General features: G+C 40.6%; 1 protein-coding gene across 3 annotated transcripts in view; it reads right to left on the bottom strand.

Moving 5' to 3' along the window:
* Positions 1 to 7,372: 7,372 nt before the first annotated feature.
* The window catches only part of LOC138975332 (uncharacterized), a 60,080-nt gene continuing 51,978 nt past the window's right edge, over positions 7,373 to 15,474 (bottom strand). Inside the window, exons 33-36 of one of the 3 annotated variants that reach the window (XM_070347989.1) lie at positions 14,953 to 15,137; positions 11,451 to 11,707; positions 10,779 to 10,925; positions 7,373 to 9,177 (exon numbers count right to left, since the gene is read on the bottom strand). In XM_070347989.1, coding sequence (XP_070204090.1) covers positions 10,792 to 10,925; positions 11,451 to 11,707; positions 14,953 to 15,137 — 576 coding nt within the window. In that variant the 3' untranslated portion in view covers positions 7,373 to 9,177; positions 10,779 to 10,791. Of the gene's footprint in view, positions 9,178 to 10,778; positions 10,926 to 11,450; positions 11,708 to 14,952; positions 15,138 to 15,162; positions 15,214 to 15,260; positions 15,366 to 15,474 lie in introns of those variants that run through there. The other 2 variants (XM_070347990.1, XM_070347991.1) reach the window with 2 other exon arrangements.

Genomic DNA, 15,474 nt, shown 5'->3' with positions numbered 1-15,474 from the left:
GGGAGTAATTTTGTCGTGCCTTGGGGAGTTCTTTTCTCGTACAAAAAGTGTACTCGGAGTAAGAATTTCGTACGAAATATTTACTCCGGAGTAAATTTTTCGTGGAGTAAAAATTTCGTGTTACACCGGGCAGGGCAAAGGCTTAGGAACCCTGACGTTTTTCATCATGACTGTCACTGTTGCTGTAATGTTTTGGTTTTTTTTAATGACTGTGTGTGTTTGTTTTTGTTTTCAACATTACTAGCACTGTTGCGGTAATGGTGGTTGTTGGGATCACTGTGTTTGTTTTCAACATAACTGTCACTATTGCTGTAATGGTGGTTGTTGTGATGACACTGTGTGTGTTTGTTTTCAACATAACTGTCACTGTTGCTGTAATGGTGGTTGTTGTGATGACACTGTGTGTGTTTGCTTTCAACATTACTGTCACTGTTGCTGTAATGGTGGTTGTTGTGATGACACTGTGTGTGTTTGTTTTCAACATAACTGTCACTGTTGCTGTAATGGTGGTTGTGATGACACTGTGTGTGTTTGCTTTCAACATTACTGTCACTGTTGCTGTAATGGTTGTTGTGATGACACTGTGTGTGTTTGTTCTCAACATTACTGTCACTGTTGCTGTATATGCTGGTTGTTGTGATGACACTGTGTGTGTTTGTTTTCAACATAACTGTCACTGTTGCTGTATATGCTGGTTGTTGTGATGACACTGTGTGTGTTTGTTTTCAACATAACTGTCACTGTTGCTGTAATGGTGGTTGTTGTGATGACACTGTGTGTGTTTGCTTTCAACATTACTGTCACTGTTGCTGTATATGCTGGTTGTTGTGATGACACTGTGTGTGTTTGTTTTCAACATAACTGTCACTGTTGCTGTATATGCTGGTTGTTGTGATGACACTGTGTGTTTGTTTTCAACATTACTGTCACTGTTGCTGTAATGGTGGTTGTTGTGATGACACTGTGTGTGTTTGTTTTCAACATTACTGTCACTGTTGCTGTAATGGTGGTTGTTGTGATGACACTGTGTGTGTTTGCTTTCAACATTACTGTCACTGTTGCTGTAATGGTGGTTGTTGTGATGACACTGTGTGTGTTTGTTTTCAACATTACTGTCACTGTTGCTGTAATGGGGGTTGTTGTGATGACTGTGTGTGTTTGTTTTCAACATTACTGTCACTGTTGCTGTAATGGTGGTTGTTGTGATGACACTGTGTGTGTTTGCTTTCAACATTACTGTCACTGTTGCTGTATATGCTGGTTGTTGTGATGACACTGTGTGTGTTTGTTTTCAACATTACTGTCACTGTTGCTGTAATGGTTGTTGTGATGACACTGTGTGTGTTTGTTTTCAACATAACTGTCACTGTTGCTGTAATGGTGGTTGTGATGACACTGTGTGTGTTTGTTTTCAACATAACTGTCACTGTTGCTGTAATGGTGGTTGTTGTGATGACACTGTGTGTTTGTTTTCAACATTACTGTCACTGTTGCTGTAATGGTGGTTGTTGTGATGACACTGTGTGTGTTTGTTTTCAACATTACTGTCACTGTTGCTGTAATGGGGGTTGTTGTGATGACTGTGTGTGTTTGTTTTCAACATTACTGTCACTGTTGCTGTAATGGGGGTTGTGATGACACTGTGTGTGTTTGTTTTCAACATTACTGTCACTGTTGCTGTAATGGGGGTTGTTGTGATGACACTGTGTGTGTTTGTTTTCAACATTACTGTCACTGTTGTTGTAATGGTGGTTGTTGTGATGACACTGTGTGTGTTTGTTTTCAACATTACTGTCACTGTTGCTGTAATGGTGGTTGTTGTGATGACACTGTGTGTTTGTTTTCAACATTACTGTCACTGTTGCTGTAATGGTCGTTGTTGTGATGACACTGTGTGTGTTTGTTTTCAACATTACTGTCACTGTTGCTGTAATGGGGGTTGTTGTGATGACACTGTGTGTGTTTGTTTTCAACATTACTGTCACTGTTGCTGTATATGCTGGTTGTTGTGATGACTGTGTGTGTTTGCTTTCAACATAACTGTCACTGTTGCTGTATATGCTGGTTGTGGGGATGACTGTGTGTGTTTGTTTTCAACATAACTGTCACTGTTGCTGTAATGGTGGTTGTTGTGATGACACTGTGTGTGTTTGTTTTCAACATAACTGTCACTGTTGCTGTAATGGTTGTTGTGATGACACTGTGTGTGTTTGTTTTCAACATAACTGTCACTGTTGCTGTAATGGTTGTTGTTTGGATGACTGTGTGTGTTTGTTTTCAACATAACTGTCACTGTTGCTGTAATGGTGGTTGTTGTGATGACACTGTGTGTGTTTGTTTTCAACATTACTGTCACTGTTGCTGTAATGGTTGTTGTGATGACACTGTGTGTGTTTGTTCTCAACATTACTGTCACTGTTGCTGTATATGCTGGTTGTTGTGATGACACTGTGTGTGTTTGTTTTCAACATTACTGTCACTGTTGCTGTAATGGTTGTTGTTTGGATGACTGTGTGTGTTTGTTTTCAACATTACTGTCACTGTTGCTGTAATGGTGGTTGTTGTGATGACACTGTGTGTGTTTGTTTTCAACATTACTGTCACTGTTGCTGTAATGGTGGTTGTTGTGATGACACTGTGTGTGTTTGTTTTCAACATAACTGTCACTGTTGCTGTAATGGTTGTTGTGATGACACTGTGTGTGTTTGTTTTCAACATAACTGTCACTGTTGCTGTAATGGTTGTTGTGATGACACTGTGTGTGTTTGTTTTCAACATAACTGTCACTGTTGCTGTAATGGTGGTTGTTGTGATGACACTGTGTGTGTTTGTTTTCAACATAACTGTCACTGTTGCTGTATATGCTGGTTGTTGTGATGACACTGTGTGTGTTTGTTTTCAACATAACTGTCACTGTTGCTGTAATGGTGGTTGTTGTGATGACACTGTGTGTGTTTGCTTTCAACATTACTGTCACTGTTGCTGTATATGCTGGTTGTTGTGATGACACTGTGTGTGTTTGTTTTCAACATAACTGTCACTGTTGCTGTAATGGTGGTTGTTGTGATGACACTGTGTGTTTGTTTTCAACATTACTGTCACTGTTGCTGTAATGGTGGTTGTTGTGATGACACTGTGTGTGTTTGTTTTCAACATTACTGTCACTGTTGCTGTAATGGTGGTTGTTGTGATGACACTGTGTGTGTTTGTTTTCAACATTACTGTCACTGTTGCTGTAATGGTGGTTGTTGTGATGACACTGTGTGTGTTTGTTTTCAACATTACTGTCACTGTTGCTGTAATGGGGGTTGTTGTGATGACTGTGTGTGTTTGTTTTCAACATTACTGTCACTGTTGCTGTAATGGTGGTTGTTGTGATGACACTGTGTGTGTTTGCTTTCAACATTACTGTCACTGTTGCTGTATATGCTGGTTGTTGTGATGACACTGTGTGTGTTTGCTTTCAACATTACTGTCACTGTTGCTGTAATGGTGGTTGTTGTGATGACACTGTGTGTGTTTGTTTTCAACATTACTGTCACTGTTGCTGTAATGGTGGTTGTTGTGATGACACTGTGTGTGTTTGTTTTCAACATTACTGTCACTGTTGCTGTAATGGGGGTTGTTGTGATGACTGTGTGTGTTTGTTTTCAACATTACTGTCACTGTTGCTGTAATGGGGGTTGTGATGACACTGTGTGTGTTTGTTTTCAACATTACTGTCACTGTTGCTGTAATGGGGTTGTTGTGATGACACTGTGTGTGTTTGTTTTCAACATTACTGTCACTGTTGCTGTAATGGTGGTTGTTGTGATGACACTGTGTGTGTTTGTTTTCAACATTACTGTCACTGTTGCTGTAATGGTGGTTGTTGTGATGACACTGTGTGTTTGTTTTCAACATTACTGTCACTGTTGCTGTAATGGTCGTTGTTGTGATGACACTGTGTGTGTTTGTTTTCAACATTACTGTCACTGTTGCTGTAATGGGGGTTGTTGTGATGACACTGTGTGTGTTTGTTTTCAACATTACTGTCACTGTTGCTGTATATGCTGGTTGTTGTGATGACTGTGTGTGTTTGTTTTCAACATTACTGTCACTGTTGCTGTATATGCTGGTTGTTGTGATGACTGTGTGTGTTTGTTTTCAACATAACTGTCACTGTTGCTGTAATGGTGGTTGTTGTGATGACACTGTGTGTGTTTGTTTTCAACATAACTGTCACTGTTGCTGTAATGGTTGTTGTGATGACACTGTGTGTGTTTGTTTTCAACATAACTGTCACTGTTGCTGTAATGGTTGTTGTTGTGATGACACTGTGTGTGTTTGTTTTCAACATTACTGTCACTGTTGCTGTAATGGTGGTTGTTGTGATGACTGTGTGTGTTTGTTTTCAACATAACTGTCACTGTTGCTGTAATGGTGGTTGTTGTGATGACACTGTGTGTGTTTGTTTTCAACATTACTGTCACTGTTGCTGTAATGGTGGTTGTTGTGATGACACTGTGTGTGTTTGTTTTCAACATAACTGTCACTGTTGCTGTAATGGTGGTTGTTGTGATGACACTGTGTGTGTTTGCTTTCAACATTACTGTCACTGTTGCTGTATATGCTGGTTGTTGTGATGACACTGTGTGTGTTTGTTTTCAACATTACTGTCACTGTTGCTGTAATGGTGGTTGTTGTGATGACACTGTGTGTGTTTGTTTTCAACATAACTGTCACTGTAGCTGTAATGGTGGTTGTTGGTTATCACTGTGTGTGTTTGTTTTCAACATTACTGTCACTGTTGCTGTAATGGTTGTTGTGATGACTGTGTGTGTTTGTTTTCAACATAACTGTCACTGTTGCTGTAATGGTTGTTGTGATGACACTGTGTGTGTTTGTTTTCAACATAACTGTCACTGTTGCTGTAATGGTGGTTGTTGTGATGACACTGTGTGTGTTTGTTTTCAACATTACTGTCACTGTTGCTGTAATGGTGGTTGTTGTGATGACACTGTGTGTGTTTGTTTTCAACATTACTGTCACTGTTGCTGTAATGGTGGTTGTTGTGATGACTGTGTGTGTTTGTTTTCAACATAACTGTCACTGTTGCTGTATATGCTGGTTGTTGTGATGACACTGTGTGTGTTTGCTTTCAACATTACTGTCACTGTTGCTGTAATGGTTGTTGTGATGACACTGTGTGTGTTTGTTCTCAACATAACTGTCACTGTTGCTGTAATGGTGGTTGTTGTGATGACACTGTGTGTGTTTGCTTTCAACATTACTGTCACTGTTGCTGTAATGGTTGTTGTGATGACACTGTGTGTGTTTGTTCTCAACATAACTGTCACTGTTGCTGTAATGGGGGTTGTTGTGATGACTGTGTGTGTTTGTTTTCAACATAACTGTCACTGTTGCTGTAATGGTCGTTGTGATGACACTGTGTGTGTTTGTTTTCAACATAACTGTCACTGTTGCTGTATATGCTGGTTGTTGTGATGACACTGTGTGTGTTTGCTTTCAACATTACTGTCACTGTTGCTGTAATGGTGGTTGTTGTGATGACACTGTGTGTGTTTGTTCTCAACATTACTGTCACTGTTGCTGTAATGGTGGTTGTTGTGATGACACTGTGTGTTTGTTTTCAACATTACTGTCACTGTTGCTGTAATGGGGGTTGTTGTGATGACACTGTGTGTGTTTGTTTTCAACATAACTGTCACTATTGCTGTAATGGTGGTTGTTGTGATGACACTGTGTGTGTTTGTTTTCAACATAACTGTCACTGTTGCTGTAATGGTTGTTGTGATGACACTGTGTGTGTTTGTTTTCAACATAACTGTCACTGTTGCTGTATATGCTGGTTGTTGTGATGACACTGTGTGTGTTTGTTTTCAACATAACTGTCACTGTTGCTGTATATGCTGGTTGTTGTGATGACACTGTGTGTGTTTGCTTTCAACATTACTGTCACTGTTGCTGTAATGGTTGTTGTGATGACACTGTGTGTGTTTGTTTTCAACATTACTGTCACTGTTGCTGTAATGGTGGTTGTTGTGATGACACTGTGTGTGTTTGCTTTCAACATTACTGTCACTGTTGCTGTAATGGTTGTTGTGATGACACTGTGTGTGTTTGTTCTCAACATTACTGTCACTGTTGCTGTAATGGTGGTTGTTGTGATGACTGTGTGTGTTTGTTTTCAACATAACTGTCACTGTTGCTGTAATGGTGGTTGTTGTGATGACTGTGTGTGTTTGTTTTCAACATAACTGTCACTGTTGCTGTAATGGTGGTTGTTGGGATGACTGTGTGTGTTTGTTTTCAACATAACTGTCACTGTTGCTGTAATGGTGGTTGTTGTGATGACACTGTGTGTGTTTGTTTTCAACATTACTGTCACTGTTGCTTGTAATGGTGGTTGTTGTGATGACTGTGTGTGTTTGTTTTCAACATAACTGTCACTGTTGCTGTAATGGTGGTTGTTGTGATGACTGTGTGTGTTTGTTTTCAACATAACTGTCACTGTTGCTGTAATGGTGGTTGTTGTGATGACTGTGTGTGTTTGTTTTCAACATAACTGTCACTGTTGCTGTAATGGTGGTTGTTGTGATGACACTGTGTGTTTGTTTTCAACATTACTGTCACTGTTGCGGTAATGGTGGTTGTTGTGATGACACTGTGTGTGTTTGTTTTCAACATAACTGTCACTGTTGCTGTAATGGTGGTTGTTGTGATGACACTGTGTGTGTTTGTTTTCAACATAACTGTCACTGTTGCTGTAATGGTGGTTGTTGTGATGACACTGTGTGTGTGTGTTTTCAACATTACTGTCACTGTTGCTGTAATGGTGGTTGTGATGACACTGTGTGTGTTTGTTTTCAACATAACTGTCACTGTTGCTGTATATGCTGGTTGTTGTGATGACTGTGTGTGTTTGTTTTCAACATAACTGTCACTGTTGCTGTATATGCTGGTTGTTGTGATGACACTGTGTGTGTTTGTTTTCAACATAACTGTCACTGTTGCTGTAATGCTGGTTGTGGGGATGACTTTTTTTTCTTCTTCTTCTTGTATCAGATATAGGACTGTGTCCGATACACACAACAAACACATACATTGTACATACGAATTTACTTTGTATGTGTGTGTGTGTGTGTGTGTGTGTGTGTATCTGTGTGAGAGTGTGTGTGTGAGCGATTGAGTGTTGTGTGTGTGTGTGTGTGTGTGTGTGTGTGCATGCATGCTTGTGTGTGTATGTTGTCTTGAATCACTTAAATACAAGGACTGTGCCCGATATAGACAACACTTACACCCACACAATACGGATAAACACAACCAACAAAACAACATAAACACACCATAATAATATAAAGACTGCAGATATGTAGAAAAATATTTATTTTCAAGTAGAAATGCATACATTTTGTCTTATAGCAGAATTCTGCAGTACATATTTAACAATGGTGAAGAAAGTATGCAATGATATTTAAGCGAATTATATTACAATTATGGCAATGTACAGACAACTCTAAGTTGCCAATGTGTATACACTGAGATTTAAAAATAATTAAGCCAGCACAAACATAATATCACATTAAAGAACATGACAGTTTTACTGAAAGGATGAAGTACATCAATCTATATCTACTGGAATATCCAAAGCCGAGCCAGATAAAGGCTTCTGTAGGATTTTTAAACACTCACTGAGTCACTCACACAGCAGACACTGAAGGCATGAAATTGTACAAAGAATTGAACATAAATATACGAAAAATTGAACGATAATGAGACATTTCTGAGAGGGAAAAAATTGAAAACAAATGTCAAATGACACCCACTTCAACTACTAGCTGATTCTTTTATCCACTGTACTTTACTGTTTTTAAATGTGTGGCAGTTAAGTCACAAAAAGCAGAAGAAAACATGCACTACAATTTCAACAAAATTCAGCATCATTAAGCTTTTCTTGCTTTTTCTTTTGGAAACTTTTTTCCTTATCCTATTCATTAACAACAATAAGAAAAGAAAGACAAGAGGCGAAGCCTTCACGGCTCACGTAAGAAATCGACAAACAGTGACACAAACTCAATCACTCCGTCACACATACACACACACAGTAAGCATACCGTCGCGATATAACCTTGAACGGTTGAAAACGACGTTAAACACCAAATAAAGAAAGAAAGAAACAGTAAGCATAAGTGATACGGTGCAAGAGTGCGAGACACTAGATCTAGATCTGTCTGTCTGTAGCCTACTTTTTAGTACTTACGGGGACACGACTGCCAGATGGCCAGATCGACACTGCGCTTTCGACAGCGCTTCCTCGCGCAGACACTGGAAACACGCTGTGCAGATTAACCTGTAGGAAATCTCCTTTGGTATCTTCTTTATCTATTTTTCTGGAGCTACGAAACCGAACAATTTGAAATCATGAGTTGTCTTCTCCGAATCGGCGAACTGCAGCTCGGTGATAACTGTATCTATACCACAATCCTTCACGCGATCTGACCTAACCTTGACCCCTGACCTGGTCTACATACCACACACGACACAAACCAGTCAGCTGTTTTTACCCCCCCAAAACCCCCCACCACCCGTTTTCTTTGGATACACACTTTAACTACATACGTGCCGACGAAATGTTGATCATTGCTTCAATATTTTGAAGCTGTTGCTTGGATAATAACCAGGTAAAATTAGTATTTCGGTGTTTAGTCAAATGTTAAAGTTTCTATCACACACATACACACACACACACACACACACACATACACACGCACAGACAGACAAAGTTTAGCATCGCATAGGCTACACTTACGTGAGCCAAAAAACAAACCGACACACATAAAATGCAATGCATGCAGGTTGAAATAAAACCCACAAACAAAAAACAAACAAACAAAACCCCAACTAATTCTACTCATTATTTCCATAAAAATAGTTTGTTTGTTTTTAAATTCATTGCTGAAAAGCATTGTTTTTATCCTAGTTTCAATTCCACATCAAAATGTTCTATGTTTTAAGTGTGTTCCATATCACTATGTTTCATTAACTACATCATAACAAAGAAACAACAAAAGACAAATACAGGTAAGCACCTCAGTCATAAACATATTCAGTCTGTAAGTAACTTTCTCATAATTCGCAGACAGCCAAACACGGACGTTTCACAATTTCTGGCACCTGAAATCACACAAAAATAGCTTATGCATTAACAATTTGCAACAAATACATGCAACATGTCTCAAGTTGTTTATGATACCTGTTGTGATTTTAGCCGGTGAATGTGATATAAAGTTTTGACAGACGGGTTAAATATGACCAAATCAAAGCAAATGAGCATGAGACATGCTGAATACAGATGAAGAGAACCTACTGAAACACTGAACAGATCAAGGCGACTACATACATAGAGTGGAACCCCCTTTAAACCCACCCACTACTGGGACCAGGCTACCTCCAAATCAGTAGCGGGGCGACCATCCCCAACCCAGCGGGTCACAGGTGGTGGATAGTGAACGGCCCTTTGATACAGGGGTTAGCTGCGAATAAGCTAGCTTTAGCAAATAAGCAGTCCCGAACCAACTGGCGATGTTCCTACCAGGACGGGGTGGGGTAGAGGGTGGCTCCACTACTTCTACAAAATGCCTTACATGTCCAATGACAGGTTCATCATGGCGATTAAGAGCCGCCATAAAAGCTCTAGCTACGGGGAAGGATACCCCGGAGAAACAAACCCGGGCAGACGATGCTCGTCAGCTTTGGTCGGCAAGTCGTCTACCAGAAGGAAACTGGGATAATTAGAAAACCAGGAGAGCTGAAGACGGAGGTACTAGGCCATTGGCGCTCTCTAGACAACCATGGTACCACGCATATACACACACAATGATATTGTCAGACCATAGCGACACTTATTTGTTTGTTTGTTTGCTTTACGCCCAGCCGACCACGAAGGGCCATATCAGGGCGGTAGCGACACCTATGGCGCTCACCCATTGTGTGATCGACAAGAAGAAACCCACCCACTTAACTCTTAACTCGTTGTCTCCCAGCTCCACTCATATGGCTCTATCTGACTAGGTACGGATATATCCGCTCAGACTGATAGCTTCAGTCGCTTCCTGTAACGTCCATCTAACGCCTGCATTCCAACGTGTTGATACACAGTTACTCCACAGTTACTACAATTTTGAGTGACCTGCTGCAGCACAGCTGGTCTCGGCTAAAAAAAACTTGGTCAACATAGGTGGGGTAGAAAGTGTTAAAGGCCCTGTTTTCTCAGACTTTCTGTTCATCACCTATATAAATTTACCCCCAATTTATGACTCCCTCCTTTTTGAGACCTGATTTTCTCAGATACTTTTATGTCAATATATTGGGGTGCCACTGTATTGGATTTCCCAAATGAAACTACAAGTAATTGCACAAATCAGATAATTCTAAAGTCATCACATCAGAGGCAAGCTAAATAAATACAGTACAACTGAATGCACATTTTTTTTTAAAAATACCAAAGAACTAAAATGATTACAATAACAAAAGAGATTTTCCGAAATGAAAGCGACGTTCAAAGCCACCAATACCATTGGACTATTTAACTGACATTTATTTTCTTCTACCACCATTCTGCCAGAACTCTTATCACATTCTAGGCATAGCTAGCTACTTGTACCCCTGGGCAGATGAAGTTTCTTTCACAATTTCTTTTATGCAGTTTAGCTATAAATCTTCAAACTCTCATTTGTAATTGTAACCTGGCAAAAAAACAAAAGAAAGCATTTTACCTGTGCGTTCAGTTTATCGCCCAGAGTGTCCTATGCTGGAGGGGGGGTACCTGTACGGTCCCCGCGTGCTGCCGATGTTGGACGTTCTGTCCTGAAATTGGGGAGCGTTGTCATACTGATTGCCGTACGCCGAGGAATAATCGTTGGCTGCACAGTGAAAAAGCAAACGTTTTAATTCAAGTTCCCTTTAAAGGGTGTGAGTACATTCACACAAAACACAAGTACAGTCAACAGATTAAGCTATTTGTAATTAGTGTCATGGATTCCTGAGATTTGCTCTCAAACATGCACTGTCCACTCTGTATACAGTGGAGTCCAGCTATAACGAACCTGGTATTTTACCCCTCTAGCCATGGGGTGACTTAGTATGTAATGCATCTTCAGATGAGCCTAAATTTACTAATCACTCTCTAAAGCAATCTTTCTAAAGCACTGGCTCTCTCCCCTCTCGTACACACACACACACACACTCCCATGCCTGACACACACACACACACACATATACACACACACAGACACTCACACTTACTCACTCACTCACATGCCTACACACACACACACACACACACACCTCTCCATGCATGCACTCTCACACATTGACATGCACTTGTGCGCGCACAGACATACACACAAACACAACGCCCCCCCCTCCCCCCCACACACATCCCCCACCTTTATTGGCCCTCTCCTCCTGTTCATTGGTCCTTTCCTCCTCTTCAATCAGGGCCTGGTACTTGTTGAGCAGGTACAGTTTGCGCACCGGTCCCAGCAGGAGCAGCACCGTGGCGTTGATCAGGAGACCCACCGCCACCGCTGCGTCCCTCGTCTTGACGGCACCCAGCACCGCCCACGCACACCACACCACCCAGATGGGCACCGAGAGAATGCCCATTCCCAGAATCCACCTGGCCTCTCGATGATTCTTTGTGCTGGAGCAAAAAGGGATGTGTGTCACGGGTTTGTACAGTGAAACCCCTCTTATAGGACTTTCATACATCTGAGAAAATCAGGTCTTAAAAAGGAGGAAGTCTTAAACTGGGGGTAAATTGACAGAGGTTAAGAACAGAAAATACAGAATGAGAAAATGAGGTCTTAAACAAGTCGCGTAAGGCGAAAATACAATATTTAGTCAAGTAGCTGTCGAACTCACAGAATGAAACTGAACGCAATGCCATTTTTCAGCAAGACCGTATACTCGTAGCATCGTCAGTCCACCGCTCATGGCAAAGGCAGTGAAATTGACAAGAAGAGCGGGGTAGTAGTTGCGCTAAGAAGGATAGCACGCTTTTCTGTACCTCTCTTTGTTTTAACTTTCTGAGCGTGTTTTTAATCCAAACATATCATATCTATATGTTTTTGGAATCAGGAACCCACAAGGAATAAGATGAAAGTGTTTTTAAATTGATTTGGACAATTTAATTTTGATAATAATTTTTATATATTTAATTTTCAGAGCTTGTTTTTAATCTGAATATAACATATTTATATGTTTTTGGAATCAGAAAATGATGGAAAATAAGATGAACGTAAATGTGACGGTCCACCACGAAACCAGTCTTAAGTCGCAGCAGACGAAAGCGAGCTAGTTCGAGGAAAAGGCACTGAGGGTCTATCTGGGTGAAATTCACTTTTTTGCAGAAACGTGTTCTGTAGACCCCAAATTACATGACAACCAAACAAATATGCCAAAATCAATCGCTAAATAGTTAAATTATTGGATTTAAATGCAATACATTCATCAAAAAAGTCCAGCATGACATCAAAATGCCTCACTTTGACCGATAATTTGCTTAGTGTATCCCTGACAGGGCCCCAACAAGTTTGGTACCGTCGGAAAGCTTATTGCATCAGCTTTCGCGCCCTGCTGCGCAGTGGTTCAAAATACCCGTCCACTTCCTCCAAATAAGGAAACCGGCACGTAAACAAATTTTAAGATTGAACCAATCAGCTTTGTCTGCCTTCCAAAAAGGACTAGCAACGGCCTCCTCATTGGTCAAATCAGTCCAGGGGGAAGTAACACAGTATGATTTCCGTTCGCTGAACGAAACCAAAACAATGACTGACGTACGCCGATTGACAGCGCTTCTCAACTGCGATTCGCTTGAAAATAACCACGAACTCCAAGATTTGTTGTTGGATTTCTTTGCCGAAGACGTTGCTGGATTCAGTGACTCCGATTCTCATGCCGAAATATGTGACGCTTGCTGAATATGCGGACGAAGAGGAGACAGACCGTCCGCTTTTCAGTGTCAAAAACACCGTTGGCGTTTCTAATGGCACTGCATCAACTGCAAGAACACACGTAGTTGAGGCGAGTTGTAGAGGAGATGTGATGGAGGTGCATGCTGCAGTTCGTTAATTGCAACAGGGCTGTGATGTGCTCGAGAGAACTCGCCTTCGTTGCTGCAAAGCCAATGGAACTGGCTGCAAACAGATTAAAGTTCCCGACGCTGCACCCAGAAATACTCGTCGTGAATGTATCACCCAGTTTGATCCGGAGGAAATTGTAGCTCTACAGCTCTCAGTGCAAGACATGTGACATGTATAAAGGTGAGGTTGGAGGTGGTGTCAACATTGATGTGCAAGAGCTTTTGTGGTGAACAGACTGTCACAGTGGAGGAGTTCCTGTGTTTGGGATCTACATTCTGATCTGTACGTATTCCTATTCGATGCCAACAAAGTGATTGATACAAGTAAGTTGATTTTGCTCAAGTGTTTGTCAAACTAATGGACAAAAACGTAGGTGAGATGCATGTAACCTCTTTATTCCTGATAATGACAGTGAAAATGTTTGCTGATGTGTATGACCTGTATTTGACCGTTTTCCTCCACATGTATGATGTAAACAAAGCCTTCAAAAATGGTGATAATTGTTCTTTTAACCCTTCGTTTTGCATTTAAATGATGCATGAAAGATCAAAGTACACTTGTGCAACATTTGGAAGGGTGAGGTTAATTTTCAACCCCCGTTGCTAAGGAAAATGTGAAGCTGGTGCCTTCCAAAACTTTCAAGCCCGATTTCTCAAAATGGCCGCCGGTCAACTTCTTTCATAAAAATGGCCGTAATATCGTTATTTATTGACCTAGAGCTTTAATTTTTTTTTCTAAACATCCAGGAAAGACTAACAATTTCAAAATAATAACTAACTCAAATCATCCAAATTTCGACTTAAGACTGATTTTGTGATGGACTGTCACAAATTTGGATCGTTTTATAAATTTTTATTTTTTTTTACAATTTTTAGATTTTTAATGACCAAAGTCATTAATTAATTTTTAAGCCACCAAGCTGAAATGCAATACCGAAGTCCGGGCTTCGTCGAAGATTACTTGACCAAAATTTCAACCAATTTGGTTGAAAAATGAGGGCGTGACAGTGCCGCCTCAACTTTCACGAAAAGCCGGATATGACGTCATCAAAGACATTTATCAAAAAAATGAAAAAAACGTATGGGGATTTCATACCCAGGAACTCTCATGTCAAATTTCATAAAGATCGGTCCAGTAGTTTAGTCTGAATCGCTCTACACACACACACAGACACACACACACACGCACACACACACACACACACGCACGCACATACACCACGACCCTCGTTTCGATTCCCCCTCGATGTTAAAATATTTAGTCAAAACTTGACTAAATATAAAAAGAGGGAGTCTCAAATTGGGGGTTCCACTGTATAACCATTATACTGCCTTCAACATGTAGACTACCTCTCCGTCTGTTTCATCTCATTTTCTCTGAATGAACTTTCCGTAAAAGATGACTAGACTAAAGGACTGGTACAGAGAAACTTCCTTCATAACACCCTCCACTTGTAGCCTCTCTCTCCTGTGTGTTTATGGCTGGCATGCTGATAGCACACACACACACACACACAAACATACACACACACACAAACACACACACACAAACATACACAAACACACTAACATACACAAACACAAACATACACACACACAAACATACACAAACATACAGAAACACACACACACACATAAACATACACAAACACAAACATACACAAACACACTAACATACACAAACAAACACAAACATACACACACACACACACACTAACATACACAAACACACTAACATACACAAACATACACACACAAACATACACACACACACACACACACACACACACACACTCCTTCTTTACCTGTTAAAAGAGCAGAAACCCAGGAGAACGGTCAGCAGTATGAGCACCATGATGTAACACAACGACAACACCAGACCCTCATCGTAAAAGTTGTCTGGCGTGCAGCGCGGCCAGTATTGGTCGTTGTAGAAAATGCGCACCACTCTGGGTTCCTCTAGGATCAGCCATTCCGCGTTGATTATCACCTGAAATCATACATCGAGGGCTTTGCACACTTTGATTTTAGTGAATGGAGATCAGCCATTCCGCGTTGATTATCACCTGAAATCATACATCGAGGGCTTTGCACACTTTGATTTTAGTGAATGGAGATCAGCCATTCCGCGTTGTTTATCACCTGAAATCATACATCAAGGGCTTTGCACACTTTGATTTTAGTGAATGGAGATCAGCCATTCCCCGTTGATTATCACCTGAAATCATACATCAAAGGCTTTGCACACTTTTTAGATGAATGGAACCGAATTGGACCCGGTAAGCTAAGGTAAGTTCTATGGAAAATCAATTTTCTTTCTCCATCAC

Source organism: Littorina saxatilis, linkage group LG9 (genome assembly GCF_037325665.1).
Source record: "Littorina saxatilis isolate snail1 linkage group LG9, US_GU_Lsax_2.0, whole genome shotgun sequence".
In the NCBI taxonomy this organism is placed as follows: domain Eukaryota; kingdom Metazoa; phylum Mollusca; class Gastropoda; order Littorinimorpha; family Littorinidae; genus Littorina; species Littorina saxatilis.
Note: the sequence above shows the minus strand (reverse complement) of the source record. Positions and strands in the feature narration are given on the sequence as shown.